The following is an 18,873-nucleotide window of genomic DNA, read 5'->3' on the forward strand; positions in this document are numbered from 1 at the left end:
GCAGCAGAGAAACATGGCTGAAGAGATTTAACGGTCTGAGTAGCAGTTCTAATATTCTGTAATCCATCATCGGTACAGGCCTGCACCCACCTGGAATCTGAGGCAGAGGACAGGACAGTGAATTGATTAATGAATGAATGGGCATATGGATGGATGGATGGATGGATGGATGGCATATACAGGTAGGTATGAATGTGTATGAGAAAGTGAATGAATGAACGAATGAATGAACAAATGAATGAATATTTAACACGAGGTGATAGCCACTTTTATCCCGTGTTAAATGTGTTATTTTAATATGCGATTGCACCCTGGACTCTAGGCAGGTGTTCCCACATCCAGTCAACCTGTCAGTGATGACTGTACTGACTTCATCAGTTTCTAACTGTGGACACTAATGTTGTAGTGTATATTCATGTTGAATCTGACATGAATATGTATGTTAAGTCTGAACATCTCATTTTGCAACAGGTGCAGTGAGGACTGACCAGTCTTGAGATGGAGAGCTGACTAGAGTTTGGTTTGTGGGATGGAACTGAAGGATTTTGGGTACTGGCCAGCTGGGCTACTAGACTGCGGTTTCTACTAGCCCAGGTAACATTCAGGTCCTAAATCTGCGCCATGCAACGTTTATAAAGACAACATTTCACTGGCCAGCCGGGCTAGTTGGGCATATTTTCTACTAGCCTAGTCTGAAAAGTACTAGACTCGGGCTAGAGGACTGGCTTAATATCCAGATCTCACTGATTGCTATTGGCTACATACCAGTGGCTTGACAGTGTAAGCACCCTCAAGTCCCAATGAACAGCTGATAGGGAATATTCTGGAATAAGTTACCCTCTGATTTGAGGTTTGTGTGTGTGTGGACCTTCAACTCTGTACAATGTAACTGTAAGGCAGATGTGCACTGAACATGAAATCTGTCAGTGCACTTCTGCCTCTATTGTTTAATTGTCATGCTCTTACTAACAATAATAAGAAACTATGGAAATAATTGTACCCTTAGCTGAAAAGCAAAAGCAATTGTATTTAAAAATGTATACCATTACAACGACACAACACGCTTACAGAACTAAGAGGGAAACAAAGGACAGGGTGCGTGGGGGAGGGGGGCTGAGGGCCATGCTATGGAAGGCCCTCCTACATCCCTCACCAGTGATTGGCCTTCTGATGTTATGGAAGGCCCTCCTACATCCCTCCCCAGTGATTGGCCATCTGATGTTATGGAAGGCCCTCCTACATCCCTCACCAGTGATTGGCCTTCTGATGTTATGGAAGGCCCTCCTACATCCCTCCCCAGTGATTGGCCATCTGATGTTATGGAAGGCCCTCCTACATCCCTCCCCAGTGATTGGCCTTCTGATGTTATGGAAGGCCCTCCTACATCCCTCCCCAGTGATTGGCCATCTGATGTTATGGAAGGCCCTCCTACATCCCTCCCCAGTGATTGGCCATCTGATGTTATGGAAGGCCCTCCTTCTTCCCGCCCCAGTGATTGGCCATCTGATGTTATGGAAGGCCCTCCTTCTTCCCGCCCCAGTTATTGGCCATCTGATGTTATGGAAGGCCCTCCTTCTTCCCGCCCCAGTGATTGGCCTTCTGATGTTATGGAAGGCCCTCCTTCTTCCCGCCCCAGTGATTGGCCATCTGATGTTATGGAAGGCCCCCCTTTTCCCTCCCCAGTGATTGGCCATCTGATGTTATGGAAGGCCCTCCTTCTTCCCGCCCCAGTGATTGGCCTTCTGATGTTATGGAAGGCCCTCCTTCTTCCCGCCCCAGTGATTGGCCATCTGATGTTATGGAAGGCCCTCCTACATCCCTCCCCAGTGATTGGCCATCTGATGTTATGGAAGGCCCTCCTACATCCCTCCCCAGTGATTGGCCATCTGATGTTATGGAAGGCCCTCCTACATCCCTCCCCAGTGATTGGCCTTCTGATGTTATGGAAGGCCCTCCTACATCCCTCCCCAGTGATTGACCTTCTGATGTTATGGAAGGCCCTCCTTCTTCCCGCCCCAGTGATTGGCCATCTGATGTTATGGAAGGCCCTCCTACATCCCTCCCCAGTGATTGACCATCTGATGTTATGGAAGGCCCTCCTTCTTCCCGCCCCAGTGATTGGCCTTCTGCGTTTGAACAGCATTTCTTTCTCTTCTTTCCCAATGCTCTCCTCCCCTCCTGTCTGGGCCCAGCTAATCTCCAGAACAGGGAGGAATCCAACTTGATTGAACTTCCGCACAAAGATTATTATTATTATTCCAATGCAATTATTTGCACTAAAGGGTGAGTTACTCTGTTATGCCTGAAGTTGATTGGCTCTCATGGGTAGGTCATTTATTGTAGAGCACGTTGACTGTGACGGTTGTCCTGATTAGTAAGTGGTTGGCTTGCCTTTTAGCCTGACAAATATTGCTCTCTGTGTTGCAGGTATTGGGACAATTCAGCTAGCATTCAATTCAACTTTTTTCTCATGCTTGTGGTCAAAAATCACTGCTTTTGCTGTGGCAATTCTGACATTTATTTGACTGGTTTATGTGGAAATAGTGCAGTGATTGGTCAATTAGCAACCCCTCGCATAATATGGAGGGTATTGTTGATTCAATCGCAGAATCCTGGAGGGACTGCTTTATCCTTATTCTTTAACGCACTCTCTTTCTCTCTCTCACACACACATATGCAACCATACACACACACTCACACACACTCCCTGTGTGCCCATACATGTAATCAGAGCCTGGCAGTGGCCCATGGAAATCTCATCAGCAGGTGGGATGCGACAGTGTGTGTGAGACTTTTGATGGTGGTGAAGGCCTGTGAGGCGTGAAGGGGGCGGATGTGTTTGGGGCAGAGGGTCAAGGACAGGTTGGGGTGGTGGGGGTGGCTCTTTGAGCCATGTGGATGGAGGAGGGATGACTTACAAGCAATCTGGGGTGCGGGTGCTAGTCAGCACTGGCATTTACACACAAAAACACAGACACACACCCTCTGTCTGAGACAGAACGTGCCTCGACTCCGGATGACAGGATGAAAGCCAGGTCAGACAAGGTTTAGATAGGGAAAGAGGTAAAGATGTGTGATTAAAAAAGACAGTGTTCTCTCAACCATTGTGTCAGTATACAACCTGAATCTCTGAGATGAATATACCAGCGATGCACAGCCTGTCAGTACAGAAAATAATACCATTTTAAATTACAGTCAGAGCCTTTTAAAGGTGAGATCCAAGCACAATAGCACTGCATACAAAACAGGTTCTCTCTTGTGCTGTTAGCAAAAGACACCCACTTACATTGAAATTCAGAAGCATTTCTGAGTCTATACATTTGACATGTACCTGTACTGCTACTGTCTTGAATGCTTGTGTGTGGGTGGGCAGGGCCGGATCCAGGGATAAGGGGCCTGAGTTGTTGGTTAGGGTCCCCGGCTGCTAGTTTTCTTTTTAGGAACTCAGTCTGGGTCTCAACTTACTACTGAGAGTAAGAATAGTAGAATACACCAGGTGCAATTTGAAATTTGGTTGTGTCAGCAATGTTTTCTCTTGTTATGTCTGTCACTGACAGTCGCTCAATTAGCCATGTCAGCAAATTTTTGATTGGTAGTTAGTCTAGCCAGATATCTAAACTTGTAGTAATCATGGCCGGATACTGGCCGGGCACGCAGGGCATATGCCCAGGGGCCCTGACCTCCAGGGGGCCTCTTTGATTTTGTTAATCATTCTCATTCAGATATTCTATTTACATGGAATAAGTCATTACAAAATGTGTAGAATTGCTGGAAATTAACTTTCAAACTGCAGAAATGTCTCTCCACCCCATGGGAAAATGAGTAGAATTACATGACGATTTTATAAAATTGCTAAGTTTTCTTGCTTTAATACTGTAACATTTTCCAAATAGCTCTCACAGTTTCACGTCAGAATGAGACGTTCATCCATGTTTCTCAAACGTCAAATTTCTAAGTTGTTGCAAATGTTACATTTGGAAATGTTGAAGATGAAGGTTAGACATAAACCTTAAGGTTAGGCATTAACTGAATGGTTAAGGTCAGGTTTGGGATAGGCTTAAAACAAAGATCTCAAAAACAACTCTATCGCTGGATTCAAACTGGCAACCTTTGGAATCAGAGGCAGATGTGTAGGCACTCTCTCTCCCACCTCCCTCTCTTTCCCACTCTCTCCCTCCCTCTCTCTCCCTTCTCTCCCTCCCGTCTCCTTCCATCTCTACTTCTCCCCATCCCTTCCTCCCTCTGTATCTACCTCTCTCCTCCCCGTCCCTACCTCTCTCCTCCCCGTCCCTACCTCTCTCCTCCCCGTCCCTACCTCTCTCCTCCCCGTCCCTACCTGTCTCCTCCCCGTCCCTTCCTCTCTCCTCCCCATCCCTTCCTCTCTCCTCCCCATCCCTTCCTCTCTCCTCCCCATCCCTTCCTCTCTCCTCCCCGTCCCTTCCTCTCTCCTCCCCGTCCCTTCCTCTCTCCTCCCCGTCCCTTCCTCTCTCCTCCCCGTCCCTTCCTCTCTCCTCCCCGTCCCTTCCTCTCTCCTCCCCGTCCCTACCTCTCTCCTCCCCGTCCCTTCCTCTCTCCTCCCCGTCCCTTCCTCTCTCCTCCCCGTCCCTTCCTCTCTCCTCCCCATCCCTTCCTCTCTCCTCCCCATCCCTTCCTCTCTCCTCCCCATCCCTTCCTCTCCTCCCCATCCCTTCCTATCTCCTTCCATCTCTACCTCTCCCCATCGTAACTCCCTCCGTCTCTCCCTCTCTTCATCTATCCCTCCCTCTTTCCCTCCCTTCTTCCCTCCGTCTATCTTTTTCAATCCCTCCCTCCCTCCGTATCTACCTCTTTCTCTCTCCCTTCCTTCGTCCATCCCCATCCCTCCTACCTCCTTCCATCTCAACCACTCTCCATGTCTCCCCATCCCTCCCTCCTTCCTTTCATCTCTCCTTCTCCTCATCCCTCCCTACCCCCTTTCCTCCCTCCATCCTTCCACCTCTACATCTTTCCATCTCTCCCTCCTACCTGTGTGGTAAAATCCTGCTGTTGCAGAGGCTGTCCCTCCCACCTCCCTTCCTCCCTCCTTCCCTCCCTCCCTCCCTCTGCCTCATACCCTGTCATCCATACTTCTCCTTCCTTCCTCCTCTTCCCAGCTCACCAGTAGCTCCAGCTCTGCAGATGGTCCCTCTGTTGGCAGTCCGGTATCACAGCAGCTCAGTCACCTCTCTCGCGCGCACACACACACACACACACACACACACACACACACACACACACCACACTAGCAGCCAGCCTCTTGGCAGTGCAGTATTCATGCAGGGAGGTTTGATGGCTGTGTCCATATGTGTCCATAAAGCCACTGATAGGGATACAGAGGCCACAACATGGCCGTGTGTGTGTGTGGCGTGCATACACACATGTGTATGTGTGCATGTGTGTGTGCCAGAGAAAGAGAGATGGTCATAAAAGTGTTATTGTCCTAAATCACCCGGCTGTGTTCACAGCACTACCATAGAGTCTAGTTCACATCAAATCAAAATCAAATCAAATTTTAAAAATGTACATGCGCCTAACAGTGAAATGCTTACTTAGAAGCCCTTAACCAACAATGCAGTTGTAAGAAAAATAAGTGTTAAAGTATTTACTAAAATAAACTGAAGTAATAAAAATAATAATCTCTGTTATTGTCCTAAATCACCAGTCTGTGTTCACAGCATTAACATAGATGTTCACACCAAGTGTCAATTATTTCATCTCAACAGATGTGAAGGTGATTCACAGCAATTGGGTTCACTACCGAGGCAATCTCACTAAGAGGCGCTCTTTCTTGCAGTGCTGAGAGTACTGATATCAAGTGGAATACCTGTGAATGTGTGTTTGTGTGTGTAGGCATGAACACAGACACACGCGCACACACACACACAGTTTTCTATCCAGCAGAGTACCAGCCAGGGAGGGCTGCTGGGGGAAGAATAGAACAGCCTAGTTTCTCTAATCCTTTTGATAACACATCTCATTTGTACCAGATGACACATACTTTAACACACAGTCAGACAGGAAATCTGAGGAAACATGATCAACATCTCAAATGGTTGTGTCAGATTTCCTCTCTGACTGGTGTTACAGTATGTGTCATTCCAATATAGTGCACTACGACCAGGTCAGATCCCTATAGAACGGGTTGGCTGACAACGTCACCAGAACGAATGATGCTCAGGCTTCAATGGGGCAGAAGGCCGTGTGGTCTTGTGATTCTGGGTGGCCAGATAGATAGCAACAATGACATAGAAGCTGCCATGTGAGGAATCGTAGGTTGCTCATTTCAGCTAGTTTTATCTGATTATTGATATGCTAATATGGCAAAACTTTGCTAGTTAGCTAACCAACAAATGTAACAATGTATTTGAGAGACAACAAGTGCTCATTCTGCAAATGTATTTTCAATAAATATTGGAGACTAAATATAGTTTCCATGTCGTCAACAATCTAAACCAACCCAGTCTGTTTTGCCCTATAGTTTCCATGTCGTCAACAATCTAAACCAACCCAGTCTGTTTTGCCCTATAGTTGACATGTCGTCAACAATCTAAACCAACCCAGTCTGTTTTGCCCTATAGTTTCCATGTCGTCAACAATCTAAACCAACCCAGTCTGTTTTGCCCTATAGTTGACATGTCGTCAACAATCTAAACAAACCCAGTCTGTTTTGCCCTATAGTTGACATGTCGTCAACAATCTAAACCAACCCAGTCTGTTTTGCCCTATAGTTGACATGTCGTCAACAATCTAAACCAACCCAGTCTGTTTTGCCCTATAGTTTCCATGTCGTCAACAATCTAAACCAACCCAGTCTGTTTTGCCCTATAGTTGACATGTCGTCAACAATCTAAACAAACCCAGTCTGTTTTGCCCTATAGTTGACATGTCGTCAACAATCTAAACCAACCCAGTCTGTTTTGCCCTATAGTTGACATGTCGTCAACAATCTAAACCAACCCAGTCTGTTTTGCCCTATAGTTTCCATGTCGTCAACAATCTAAACCAACCCAGTCTGTTTTGCCCTATAGTTGACATGTCGTCAACAATCTAAACCAACCCAGTCTGTTTTGCCCTATAGTTGACATGTCGTCAACAATCTAAACAAACCCAGTCTGTTTTGCCCTATAGTTGACATGTCGTCAACAATCTAAACCAACCCAGTCTGTTTTGCCCTATAGTTGACATGTCGTCAACAATCTAAACCAACCCAGTCTGTTTTGCCCTATAGTTTCCATGTCGTCAACAATCTAAACCAACCCAGTCTGTTTTGCCCTATAGTTGACATGTCGTCAACAATCTAAACCAACCCAGTCTGTTTTGCCCTATAGTTGACATGTCGTCAACAATCTAAACCAACCCAGTCTGTTTTGCCCTATAGTTTCCATGTCATCAACAATCTAAACCAACCCAGTCTGTTTTGCCCTATAGTTGACATGTCGTCAACAATCTAAACCAACCCAGTCTGTTTTGCCCTATAGTTTCCATGTCGTCAACAATCTAAACCAACCCAGTCTGTTTTGCCCTATAGTTGACATGTCGTCAACAATCTAAACAAACCCAGTCTGTTTTGCCCTATAGTTGACATGTCGTCAACAATCTAAACCAACCCAGTCTGTTTTGCCCTATAGTTGACATGTCGTCAACAATCTAAACAAACCCAGTCTGTTTTGCCCTATAGTTGACATGTCGTCAACAATCTAAACCAACCCAGTCTGTTTTGCCCTATAGTTGACATGTCGTCAACAATCTAAACCAACCCAGTCTGTTTTGCCCTATAGTTGACATGTCGTCAACAATCTAAACCAACCCAGTCTGTTTTGCCCTATAGTTGACATGTCGTCAACAATCTAAACCAACCCAGTCTGTTTTGCCCTATAGTTGACATGTCGTCAACAATCTAAACCAACCCAGTCTGTTTTGCCCTATAGTTGACATGTCGTCAACAATCTAAACCAACCCAGTCTGTTTTGCCCTATAGTTGACATGTTGCTAACAATGATCCCTTATTGATGTCACTTGTTAAATCCACTTCAATCAGTGTAGATGAAGGGGAGGAGACGGGTTAAATAAGGATTGTTAAGCCTTGAGACATGGATTGTGTATGTGTGTTGTTCAGAGGGTGACTGGGCAAGACAAAAGATTGAAGTGCCTTTGAACAGGGTATGGTAGTAGATGTCAGGGGCACTGGTTTGTGTCAATAATTGCTTTTTCACGCTCAACACTTTCCTGTGTGTATCAGGAATGGTCCACCACCCAAAGGACATCCAGCCAACTTGACACAACTGTGGAAAGCATTTGAGTCAACATGGACCAGCATCCCTGTGGAACGACACCTTGTAGAGTCTATGTCCCCAACGAATTGAGGCTGTTCTGAGGGCAAAAGGAGAGGATGCAACTCGATATTAGGAAGGTGTTCCTAATGTTTGGTATACTCAAGGTATGTTGCTCCCTAATCCCTATCTAGTGCACTACCTTTGGCCAGATCCATATGGAGCCACATGAGGCTCTGGACAAAAATGGTGCACTAATGACTAGGGTGTCATGAGATTTGACCAATGGCCATCATCTCATCTGTCACCAACTTCATCACAGAAACCTAGAAGTCCTGGCAAACTGTGGTGTGTCCCAAATGGAACCCCATTCCCTATGCTATGCACTACTCTTGACCATTAGGCTGTGGTGAAAGGTAGTGGACTATATAGATGAGGGGGGTACCATTTAGGACGCAAGCCTGTGCCTCATTGAAACATGTATGCATATCCCATCAGATGCTGGACATGTAATCTGTGCATATTTTACACCAATATCTCCTCTAAACCCACAGGGAGAGAGATGAGGCGGCCCTATTGAATTATTCAAAGCTTCTCCATTTCAATATCTGGAATGCTGTTTATTTATATTCCTCAGGCTGAACAGGATTCGCCGGCAGAGGTTGGCGACTTTCCACGAGGTGAATCTTTTTAAAACTGTCCTCATCAGGGTTAAAACCTAGCTGAGGTGAAATGTCACACACGCACCCACACACACACAAAAGCAGAGCCTCAGCATGTTCTCTGTCTATCTGTCTGATGTACTGAAGAGAGCAGAGACATCAAATGTTCTCCGTCTCAGAGATATGCTCTCTCTTTTTGAAAGAACTCTTTTCTGATCTAGATGTGAAGTTCATATGGGCCCAGACAGTGTTAAATAGTGCAGAATACTGCATAAATAGTGCAGACTGTATAAGGCCTCGCAGCTCAGCTCACTCTCTTCCACTTTCTATCTTCTGCCCCTCTCTCTCCTACCTCTCTCCTACCTATCTCCTACCCATCTCTGTCTATCTCCTACCCATCTCTGTCTATCTCCTACCCATCTGTCTATCTCCTACCCATCTGTCTATCTCCTACCCATCTCTGTCTATCATCTCTTTCTTCCTCTCTTGTTCTATCTTTTCTGCCCTTCTCTCTTCCAGTCTACACCCTGCTACTCTTTCTCTTCCCCCTATATCTTCTTTCTCTTTCTCTCTAATGAGCTCATCCACGCTAACTTCATTATGGCCTCATCTTATCGTAATCTCACTTCAGGCATCAGTCAATTCATTTCCCCATCCACATGAATGGCATATGGAGCCTAGTAAAGCCATGGATAAGATGGAAGATTTGTCAGTATTTCTCCCACCTGATATTATGTTGTGTGTTGAGATGTTAATGATGCTCCATCACACAGACATCACACACACCTCAAACACCGGAGTTGGTCCTAAAGCTCACCCTCAATTCTTACCTAAAAGAAATCCACGAGTGTTGACACTTTCTGGAGCGGTTTCCCAAACACAGATGACATTTTAATCATTTAGCAGACGCTCTTATCCAAAGTAACTAGGGTTAAGTGCCTTGTTCAAGGGCACATCGACAGATTTTTCAACAAGTCAATTCGGTGATTCAAAATAGCGACCTCTGGGTTACCGGCCCAAAACTCTTAACTGCTAGGCTATCTGCAGCCTAGAATGATCCTAGACAAAATGCATTTTCTATTGAGATTGCTTTTTAGGCCAGCGCCTAATTTGTGTCCGGGAAATCTTTGTCAAAGGAGAGATACTTTTTCACATTTTAATGGATGTTTGAAGCACACACTGAGTTTTGCCATTGCAGTTGCAACCCAACATGCCATTGTATCACTCTCTATGTATAGCTCTCTATCACAGCAACCTGTTGGACAGAACATGACTCTCCTCACCTCACAGTACCATCCTAGGGCCCAATGATCACTCTATTCCTATAGGGGCCCTTGGGAGTAAAGACCCCTAGACCTCTTGGGAGTATAAACCAGCACACAAGGGATTATGGGTTCTAGCATTGAGACACACAATCTCTCTCTCTCTCTTTCTCTCTCTTTCTCTCTCATATTCAATGTTCTTTATTGGCATGACGTAACATGACATTTTGCCAAAGCTTACTATGGAGATGAAGTGATATATTTACAATATTAACTTTCCTTGTTTTTGAAAGAAAATACATTTTTTTCCCCATAAAAATAACATCAAATTGATCAGAAATATAGTGTAGACATTGTTAATGTTGTAAATGACTATTGTAGCTGGAAACGGCAGATTCTTTTATGGAATATCTACATAGGCGTACAGAGGTCCATTATCAACAACCATCACTCCTGTGTTCCAATGGCACGTTGTGTTAGCTAACCCAAGTTTATAATTTAAAAAGTCTAATTGATCATTAGAAAACCCTTTTGCAATTATGTTAGCACAGTTAAACTGTTGTCCTGATTTAAGAAGCAATAAAACGGGCCTTCTTTAGACTAGTTGAGTATCTGGAGCATCAACATTTGTGGGTTCGATTACAGGCTCAAAATGGCCTGAAACAAATAACTTTTTTCTGAAACGTGTCAGTCTATTCTTGTTCTGAGAAATGAAGGCTGTTCCATGTGAGAAATTATCAAGAAACTGAAGATTTTGTACCACGCAGTGTACTACTCCCTTCACAGAACAGCGCAAACTGGCTCTAACCAGAATAGAAAGAGGAGTGGGAGTCCCCGGTGCACAACTGAGCAAGAGGACAAGTACATTAGAGTGTCTAGTTTGAGAAACAGACGCCTCACAAGTCCTCAACTGGCAGCTTCATTAAATAGTACCCGCAAAACACCAGTCTCAACGTCAACAGTGAAGAGGCGACTCCGGGATGCTGGCCTTCTAGGCAGAGTTGCAAAGAAAAAGCCATATCTCAGACTGGCCAATAAAAATAAAAGATTAAGATGGGCAAAATAACACAGACACTAGACAAAAATTTGACCAACTGGGGACCTTTTGTTAGTCCCCACGAGGCCAAATGGTATTTCTAGGTGGTTTAGGGTTAAGGTTAGGATTAGTGTTAGTGTTAGGGTTAGAATTATGTTAAGGTTTATTTTTGTTATTTAATCTTTATTTAACTAGGCAAGTCTGTTAAGAACAAATTCTTATTTACAATGAAGGTCTACCGAAAGGCAAAAGGCCTCATGTGGGGATGGGGGATTAAAAATTAAAAATAAATAATATAGGACAAAACACACATCACAACAAGAGAGACAACACAACACTACATAAAGAGAGACCTAAGACAACAACATAGCAAGGCAGCAACACATGACAACATAGCAAGGCAGCAACACATGACAACATAGCATGGCAGCAACACATGACAACATAGCATGGTAGCAACAAATGACAACATAGCAAGGCAGCAACACATGACAACATAGCATGGCAGCAACACATGACAACATAGCAAGGCAGCAACACATGACAACATAGCAAGGCAGCAACACATGACAACATAGCAAGGCAGCAACACATGACAACATAGCAAGGTAGCAACACATGACAACATAGCAAGGCAGCAACACATGACAACATAGCATGGTAGCAACACATGACAACATAGCATGGTAGCAACACATGACAACATAGCATGGTAGCAACACATGACAACATAGCAAGGCAGCAACACATGACAACATAGCATGGCAGCAACACATGACAACATAGCATGGTAGCAACACATGACAGCATGGCATGCAACACATGACAACATAGCAAGGCAGCAACACATGACAACATAGCAAGGCAGCAACACATGACAACATAGCAAGGCAGCAACACATAACAACATAGCATGGCAGCAACACATGACAACATAGCATGGCAGCAACACATGACAACATAGCATGGTAGCAACACATGACAACATAGCATGGTAGCAACACATGACAACATAGCATGGTAGCAACACAGCATAACCACAACATGGTAGCAACACAAAGCATGGTACAAACATTCGGCACAGACAACAGCACAAAGGGCAAGAAGGTAGAGACAACAACACATCACACAAAGCAGCCACAACTGTCAGTAAAAGTGTCCATGATTGTATCTTTGAATGAAGAGATGTAGATAAAACTGTCCAGTTTAAGTGTTTGTTGCAGTCGCTAGCTGCAGCAAAGTGAAAAGAGGAGCGACCCAGGGATGTGTGTGGTTTGGGGACCTTGAACAGAATGTGACTGGCAGAATGGGTGTTGTATGTGGAGGTTGAGGGCTGCAGTAGATATCTCAGATAGGGGGGAGTGAGGCCTAAGAGGGTTTTATAATTAAGCATCAACCAGTGGGTCTTGCGACGAATTTACAGAGATTACCAGTTTACAGAGGAGTATTGAGTGCAGTGATGTGTCCTATAAGGAGCATTGGTGGCAAATCTGATGGCCGAATGGTAAAGAACATCTAGCCGCTCGAGAGCACCTTTACCTGCCAATCTCCGTAATTTAGCATGGATAGGATGGTCATCTGAATCAGGGTTAGTTTGGCAGCTGGGGTGAAAGAGGAGTGATTACGATAGAGGAAACCAAGTCTAGATTTAACCTTATCCTGCAGCTTTGATATGTGCTGAGAGAAGGACAGTGTACTGTCTAGCCATACTCCCAAGTACTCGTATGAGGTGACTACCTCAAGCTCTAAACCCTCAGAGGTAGTAATCACACCAGTGGGGAGAGGGGCATTCTTCTTACCAAACCACATGACCTTTGTTTTGGAGGTGTTCAGAACAAGGTTAAGGTTAGAGAAAGCTTGTTGGACACTAAGAAAGCTTTGTTGTAGAGCATTTTACACAAAATCCGGGGAGGGGCCAGCTGAGTATAAGACTGTATCATCTGCATATAAATGGATGAGAGAGCTTCTTACTGCCTGAGCTATGTTGTTGATCCAGAACTTATTTTTTTTAATTTTTTACCTTCATTTAACTAGGCAAGTCAGTTAAGAACAAAATCTTATTTTTAATGATGGCCTAGGCGGTTAACTGCCTTGTTCATGGGCAGAACGACAAATGTTTACCTTGTCAGCTCGGGGATTCGATCTTGTAGGTTACTTCTAGGCTACTGCCTAGTGGTTAGACCCACAGAGAGAGAACTGCTCCTTAAAGTAACTAACTTTGGCCTTCTGGATAGCCTGAGTGCACTTATTTCTCATTTGCCTGAACTATAGCCAGTCAGTCTGAGTGTGTGTGCCGAGCCTTTCACCAAATTCAATTCTTCAGGTGGAGTAACTCTGCAAGATCACGGTCGAACCAGGGGCTGAACCTGTTTTTAATTCTCTTTATGGGGGGCGTGTTTGTTAACAATACCTCTAAAAATATCAAAAAAGAAGGTCCAAACGTCTTCGACAGAGGGGATCAAGCTGATTCTATACCATTTCACAGAGACCAGGAAGGCTTGCTCATTAAAGTTTTTTTGCAAACATCTATGACAGGTCGTTTCACTGAGCAGCCATTACGAACACAGGCTGTAAAACAGGGATCACTAAGGTCATTACAGAAAACACTGATACCTATCAGGATTATTTGTGAGGATAACATGGAGTCATACCTTGTGGGATTGGTAATAATCTGAAAAATATTTAAAGAGTCATTGTTTTAGGACTTGGTCAGCTGGTTTAAGCATGTCCCAGTTTAGGTCACCTAGCAGGACAAATTCAGACTTAGTGTAAGGGGCCAGGAGAGAGTTTAGGGCAGGTAGGGTACAGGCCGGTGCTGATGGAGGACGATAGCTCTTTGGTGACTTTTGCTGGGTGCTATTTGAAAGATTAATGTTTAAAACCAGCAAATCAAATTGTTTGGGGACAGACTTGGTGGAGACAACCCAGCAGTGAAGGTGATCCTTGGTAAAGATTTCCACTCCCCCACTTTTGGAAGATCTGTCTTGACAAAAAAATTATATAACCAGAAAGGTTAACATCAGTATTCAAAACACTCTTCCTTAACTACGTCTCAGTAATGACCAACACATCTGGATTGGAGCTGTGAACCCACACTTTCAATTGATCCATTTTAGGTACTGTAATAAGCTTCTAGTGTTAACATGCAGAAAACCCAGGCTTTTACAAGAGCAGAAATCAGTGAAGCAGATATCAGAGCACAAGTCAGAATCGGGGCTGGCAACAGTAGATGGGCCAGGGTGTACATGCATCAACAGTAATACAATCAAGGCACGGCATAGGACAGGGAGAGCTCTGCAGTGCTGATTTATGACATCTGAATGTGCATCAGATGGCAACAAGATCATATTGTACAGCAATTTCATCAGGTAACATGAATACAAAGCCAGTGAGAGGTGGTTAGAATGGGATGGGAGGCCAACAGTCTGTGTAACCAATAGAGAGAGTCCCGAGTCTGGGAACAAACAGTCTGTCCCATGGTTGGGTAAAGAACGTTTATAGACAACAAAGTATGCAGGAGTCATGAGGCAAATAGCAAAATGCACAAGAAAAAATGTACACATATAATGACTTGAGGCTAGCCATTGTAAGTGGTGTATCTGTACCAGACAGGGGGAGACAGGCCAGGGCAGACGGAGAACAGAGAGGTGTGAGTGTGATGGAGGTACCTGTACCACACAGGGGGAGACAGACCAGGGCAAACGGTGAACAGATCGCCAGGTGGAATCCAAGCAGCAGTGCAGCAGGCAACAGCAGCAGGTGTCACACCCACTGGGGAGATGCTTTTGTTTCTGGAGGCAGATTTCTTGTAGAAAATACCAGTGAATGGTCTTTGAACAGGAGGAGGGGGCTTCAGAGGATGCTTCAAAGACTCCTGACACTTGATGGGCCCAAAGGCCTCGACACCTTTTACTTCACACCTTAGTGCTGATTGAATTTGTATCTGGTCTGTCCTTGCAAGCCTGGGAGCCTTAACTCAGCATTCAGTCCCCATAAAGTCAAATATATCATTGTGATGTACTTTCTATTTTCTTTTTCTTCTTGGCTTTCAAAACAGCATCAGACCAAACACTACTCACTCAGTTCCAGGTTGGATGGTGTCCTCAGGTCTCTGCTGTTTGTTTGCTAGAGCACCCTCTGTATAGCTTGGACAAATAAAACCTTGGAAGCAGTAATCTCTCTGGTTAATTTTGATTAAAATTAGGTTGTAGGTTTGGAGTTTTGATCTGGAGTGAAGGCCATGCTGTGGAGGGTAGCATCCTGTATATGTACCTGCTGAAAAATCAAAGTTTATCTAATTCCAAATCTATCCTTTTGTAAAAAAAAATATGTTGAAAAATGTGAGATGCCACATGCAGCTGTGTCTCTCTTAAGAGCTAAGAGCTAAGAGCTAGTTTTAGGGTTAGTTTTAGGGTTAGTTTTAGGGTTAGGAGCCAGGGTTAGGAGCTAGGGTTAGTTTTAGGGTTAGGAGCTAGGGTTAGTTTTAGGGTTAGGAGCTAGGGTTAGTTTTAGGGTTAGGAGCTAGGGTTAGTTTTAGGGTAAGGGTTAAGGTTAGGTTTTTGGGTAAAGGTTAAGGTTAGGGTAAGAGTAGTTCCGACTGCATTGTCAGAACTAGAAGCACAAGCATTTCGCTACACTCGCATTAACATCTGCTAACCATGTGTATGTGACAAATAAATTAGATTTTGATTTGGTTAGGGTTATGTTTAGCATTAGGGATTAGGGAAAATAGGATTTGGAATGTGACTGAATGTTGTGTCCCCTCAAGGTTGTGTGTATGTGTGTGTGTGTGTGTGCACATGTGAGTGCGTATATGCTCCTGAGCGCATAAACTAGATCATTGACAAGCTGAATACCGTAGGTATAACCTGGAATATGTATCAACTAAAATAGGCTTATGTTAATATTATTCAGATCAAATGTCCTTCTTGTGTCACGTCTATTTAGAGGTGGCTTTACTTTAGTACTGACCAGCCAACCTCTTTTCCAACCTGAAACTGTGCCACTATATACAGTACTTTACAACTCATCAGAGCTTCTCCCTCCAAAATACATCTTACACCCAAAGTCCCCAAACCAACTCTGAGAGTTGGGCGTTTGAGACCAAACTGGGTCAAGAATCCTCCAGGAAACAGAAAGAGGTAATTTGGGTCTTAGAAATTTCTGTGCTCACACAAGCATAAGCACATTTTCAATTATGCACAGACACAGACACACACACAGACACACACACAGACACACACACAGACACACACACAGACACACACAGACACACACAGGTCCCCTGTAGGGCTGGATTAATAGTATATGATTACATCAAAGGAGTTGCAGCGTTTCCTGTTCTGTGTTCAAGTGGGGCTTCACACATCCAGATAAAGAGAGGAGAGAGAGGGGAGAGAAGAGAGGGAGAGAGAGAGAGGGAGGGAGAGAGTGAGAGATAGAGAGGGTGAGAAAGAGAGAAGAGAGGAAGAGAGAGGGAGAGGAGAGGTGAGAAAGAGAGGAAGGGAGAGAAGAGAGAGAGAGAGAGAGGAGAGAGGAAGAGAGAGAGAGAGAGAGGGAAGAGAGAGGGTGAGAAAGAGAGAAGAGAGGATGAGAGAGGGGAGAGAGAAGAGAGGAAGAGAGAGAGAGAGAGAGAGAGGGAGAGAGGAGAGAGAGTGAGAAAGAGAGGAGAGCGAGAGAGAGAGAGAGAGATGTTTGCCAGGACGTGACACTTGGTAGACAAACACCCCATGCCTCACTTGACATAGGACAGATGACCACCCACTGCAACACCAAGGAGACCCAGTCCCAGACCCAGCGCTCCCCACTGGTCCCACCCACCACCAGAGCATCACCACCTTCATTGGCGCAGCCAGACTGGACAGGGCTAGCCTACTACCCCACAGCCCCCCGGCCCAGACCTGGCCCCCCTCCCCTCCACTGCAGGACCAGTGCAGCTACGCAGAGGCCCTCAGAGGACAGAACAACTCTGTAGGATTGAGTGAGATTAAACAGCTCCTCCAATACAACTGCACTAAATGTGCACACACACACACACACACACACACACACACACAGTTCCTTCCTCCTAACTTCCTGTGTGTGTGTGTGTGTGTGTGGTGTGTGTGTGTGTAAGAGAGGTGAAGTTAGGTGTGTGTGTCCACAGGGAGTCATTCAGACTGTTTCAGGAGGCTAAGGGTAATCAATAACATTTTACTAAGCCCTGACAGGAGTCGTGCCATGTTGCAATGGTGATGATTGAACAGTATGGGAGGCCATGACTCAAAAAACAGTGCACTATATGCAAGATTCTTTCAGACACTATCACGTATACTGTAGACACAGCACAGGAACCTGCTGCCTTGCCTTGGGTGTGATCACATCTTATCTAGCCTACGGGCGCGCGTGTGTGTGTGTGTGCGTGTGCGAGCAAGCGAAAAAATGTATGATTTTCACATAAAAATGCAGGTTTCTAGTTTCACATCAATATTTGAATATCTTATTACATTTTTGTGTTCAAAAAGCAGTACATTAGAAAATGTATAAAATGTAATATACTGCAAAATCTGAACGATTGTTTGCGTGTAAAAAATAACTACAAGGGAAACTCTTTAATTGAACCCCTTTTGTTATTCACCCAATGTTTGGGGGTCTGATGGACCCACAACATTATTGGGTTTTTAAAACAATACAGCCATAACAATTGACATAAAAATACTTCATACTTAGATGTTGACTCATATCAATTACAAGCAATATAGACACCATCCATGGTTAATATGTGCCATTTACCTTATCACATTGGCAGCCATGCTCATTCCTTGGGCAAGAAGACCATTCAATTTCACTATTATCTGACATCCATATTTCTCCTCCTACAGGCTGCTGACTCGCTGGTCCTGGGGCTGGCTGAGGGCCAATCTCATCCTCTTCTACCAACTCACTGTCAGACTCTGAATTGACAGAGGCATGATCCTCATATTCGGGAAAATTCTTCATCTTCCAAAGTGGAAGACGCTCCTTCCACACCAGCTTCTCTCTCTACAAAAATGATTTCTAAGTCCCTCTGAGCAGAGATGATTTTTTGCCATGCTGACTGATTGTGGTAAGGAGCCACACATACAAAGCTATTTATTTGTTGTGTCCCTCCCCCAATTTGCACCTTGTGCAGGTTCCCGAAAGACATTGTGTAGTTTCACACACTACAAAGTGTAAAGAGTGAGAGAAAAGCGGGAGACAGGCAGGGAGATAGACAGGATATTGGTGGTATGTTGAAACAGCAGGCCCAGGGAGGAGGAAGACAAAGTGAAGGCACACAGCAAACCTTTTTGCTCAATTTGGACTTGTTTTCACGTACACACACACTTTTCCACACGTTTATTACCCTCGGGGCCTGTGGACCTGAACACCACATATGTAATATAAATATGTAGGGAGGTGCACAGTGGACCTGAACACCACATATGTAATATAAATATGTAGGGAGTTGTACAGTGGACCTGAACACCACATATGTAATATAAATATGTAGGGAGTTGTACAGTGGACCTGAACACCACATATGTAATATAAATATGTAGGGAGGTGTACAGTGGACCTGAACACCACATATGTAATATAAATATGTAGGGAGTTGCACAGTGGAC

General features: G+C 44.6%; 1 protein-coding gene across 2 annotated transcripts; it reads left to right on the forward strand.

Annotated features, from left to right (window-relative positions):
* Positions 1–193: 193 nt before the first annotated feature.
* LOC118964950 lies at positions 194–18,668 on the forward strand. Of its 2 annotated transcripts, none has more exons than XM_036981242.1 (2): positions 194–2,283; positions 16,996–17,213. In XM_036981242.1, the coding sequence occupies exon 1, from the start codon at positions 1,128–1,130 to the stop codon at positions 2,223–2,225; it is 1,098 nt and encodes a 365-aa protein (XP_036837137.1). In that variant the 5' UTR covers positions 194–1,127; the 3' UTR covers positions 2,226–2,283; positions 16,996–17,213. The 2 variants fall into 2 exon arrangements, with proteins under 2 accessions (XP_036837137.1, XP_036837136.1); XM_036981241.1 differs by lacking the exon at positions 16,996–17,213 and adding an exon at positions 18,109–18,668 and having other exon boundaries at positions 204–2,283.
* The last annotated feature ends 205 nt before the right edge of the window (positions 18,669–18,873 follow it).

Source organism: Oncorhynchus mykiss, chromosome 6 (assembly GCF_013265735.2).
Source record: "Oncorhynchus mykiss isolate Arlee chromosome 6, USDA_OmykA_1.1, whole genome shotgun sequence".
Taxonomy (NCBI): Eukaryota; Metazoa; Chordata; class Actinopteri; order Salmoniformes; family Salmonidae; genus Oncorhynchus; species Oncorhynchus mykiss.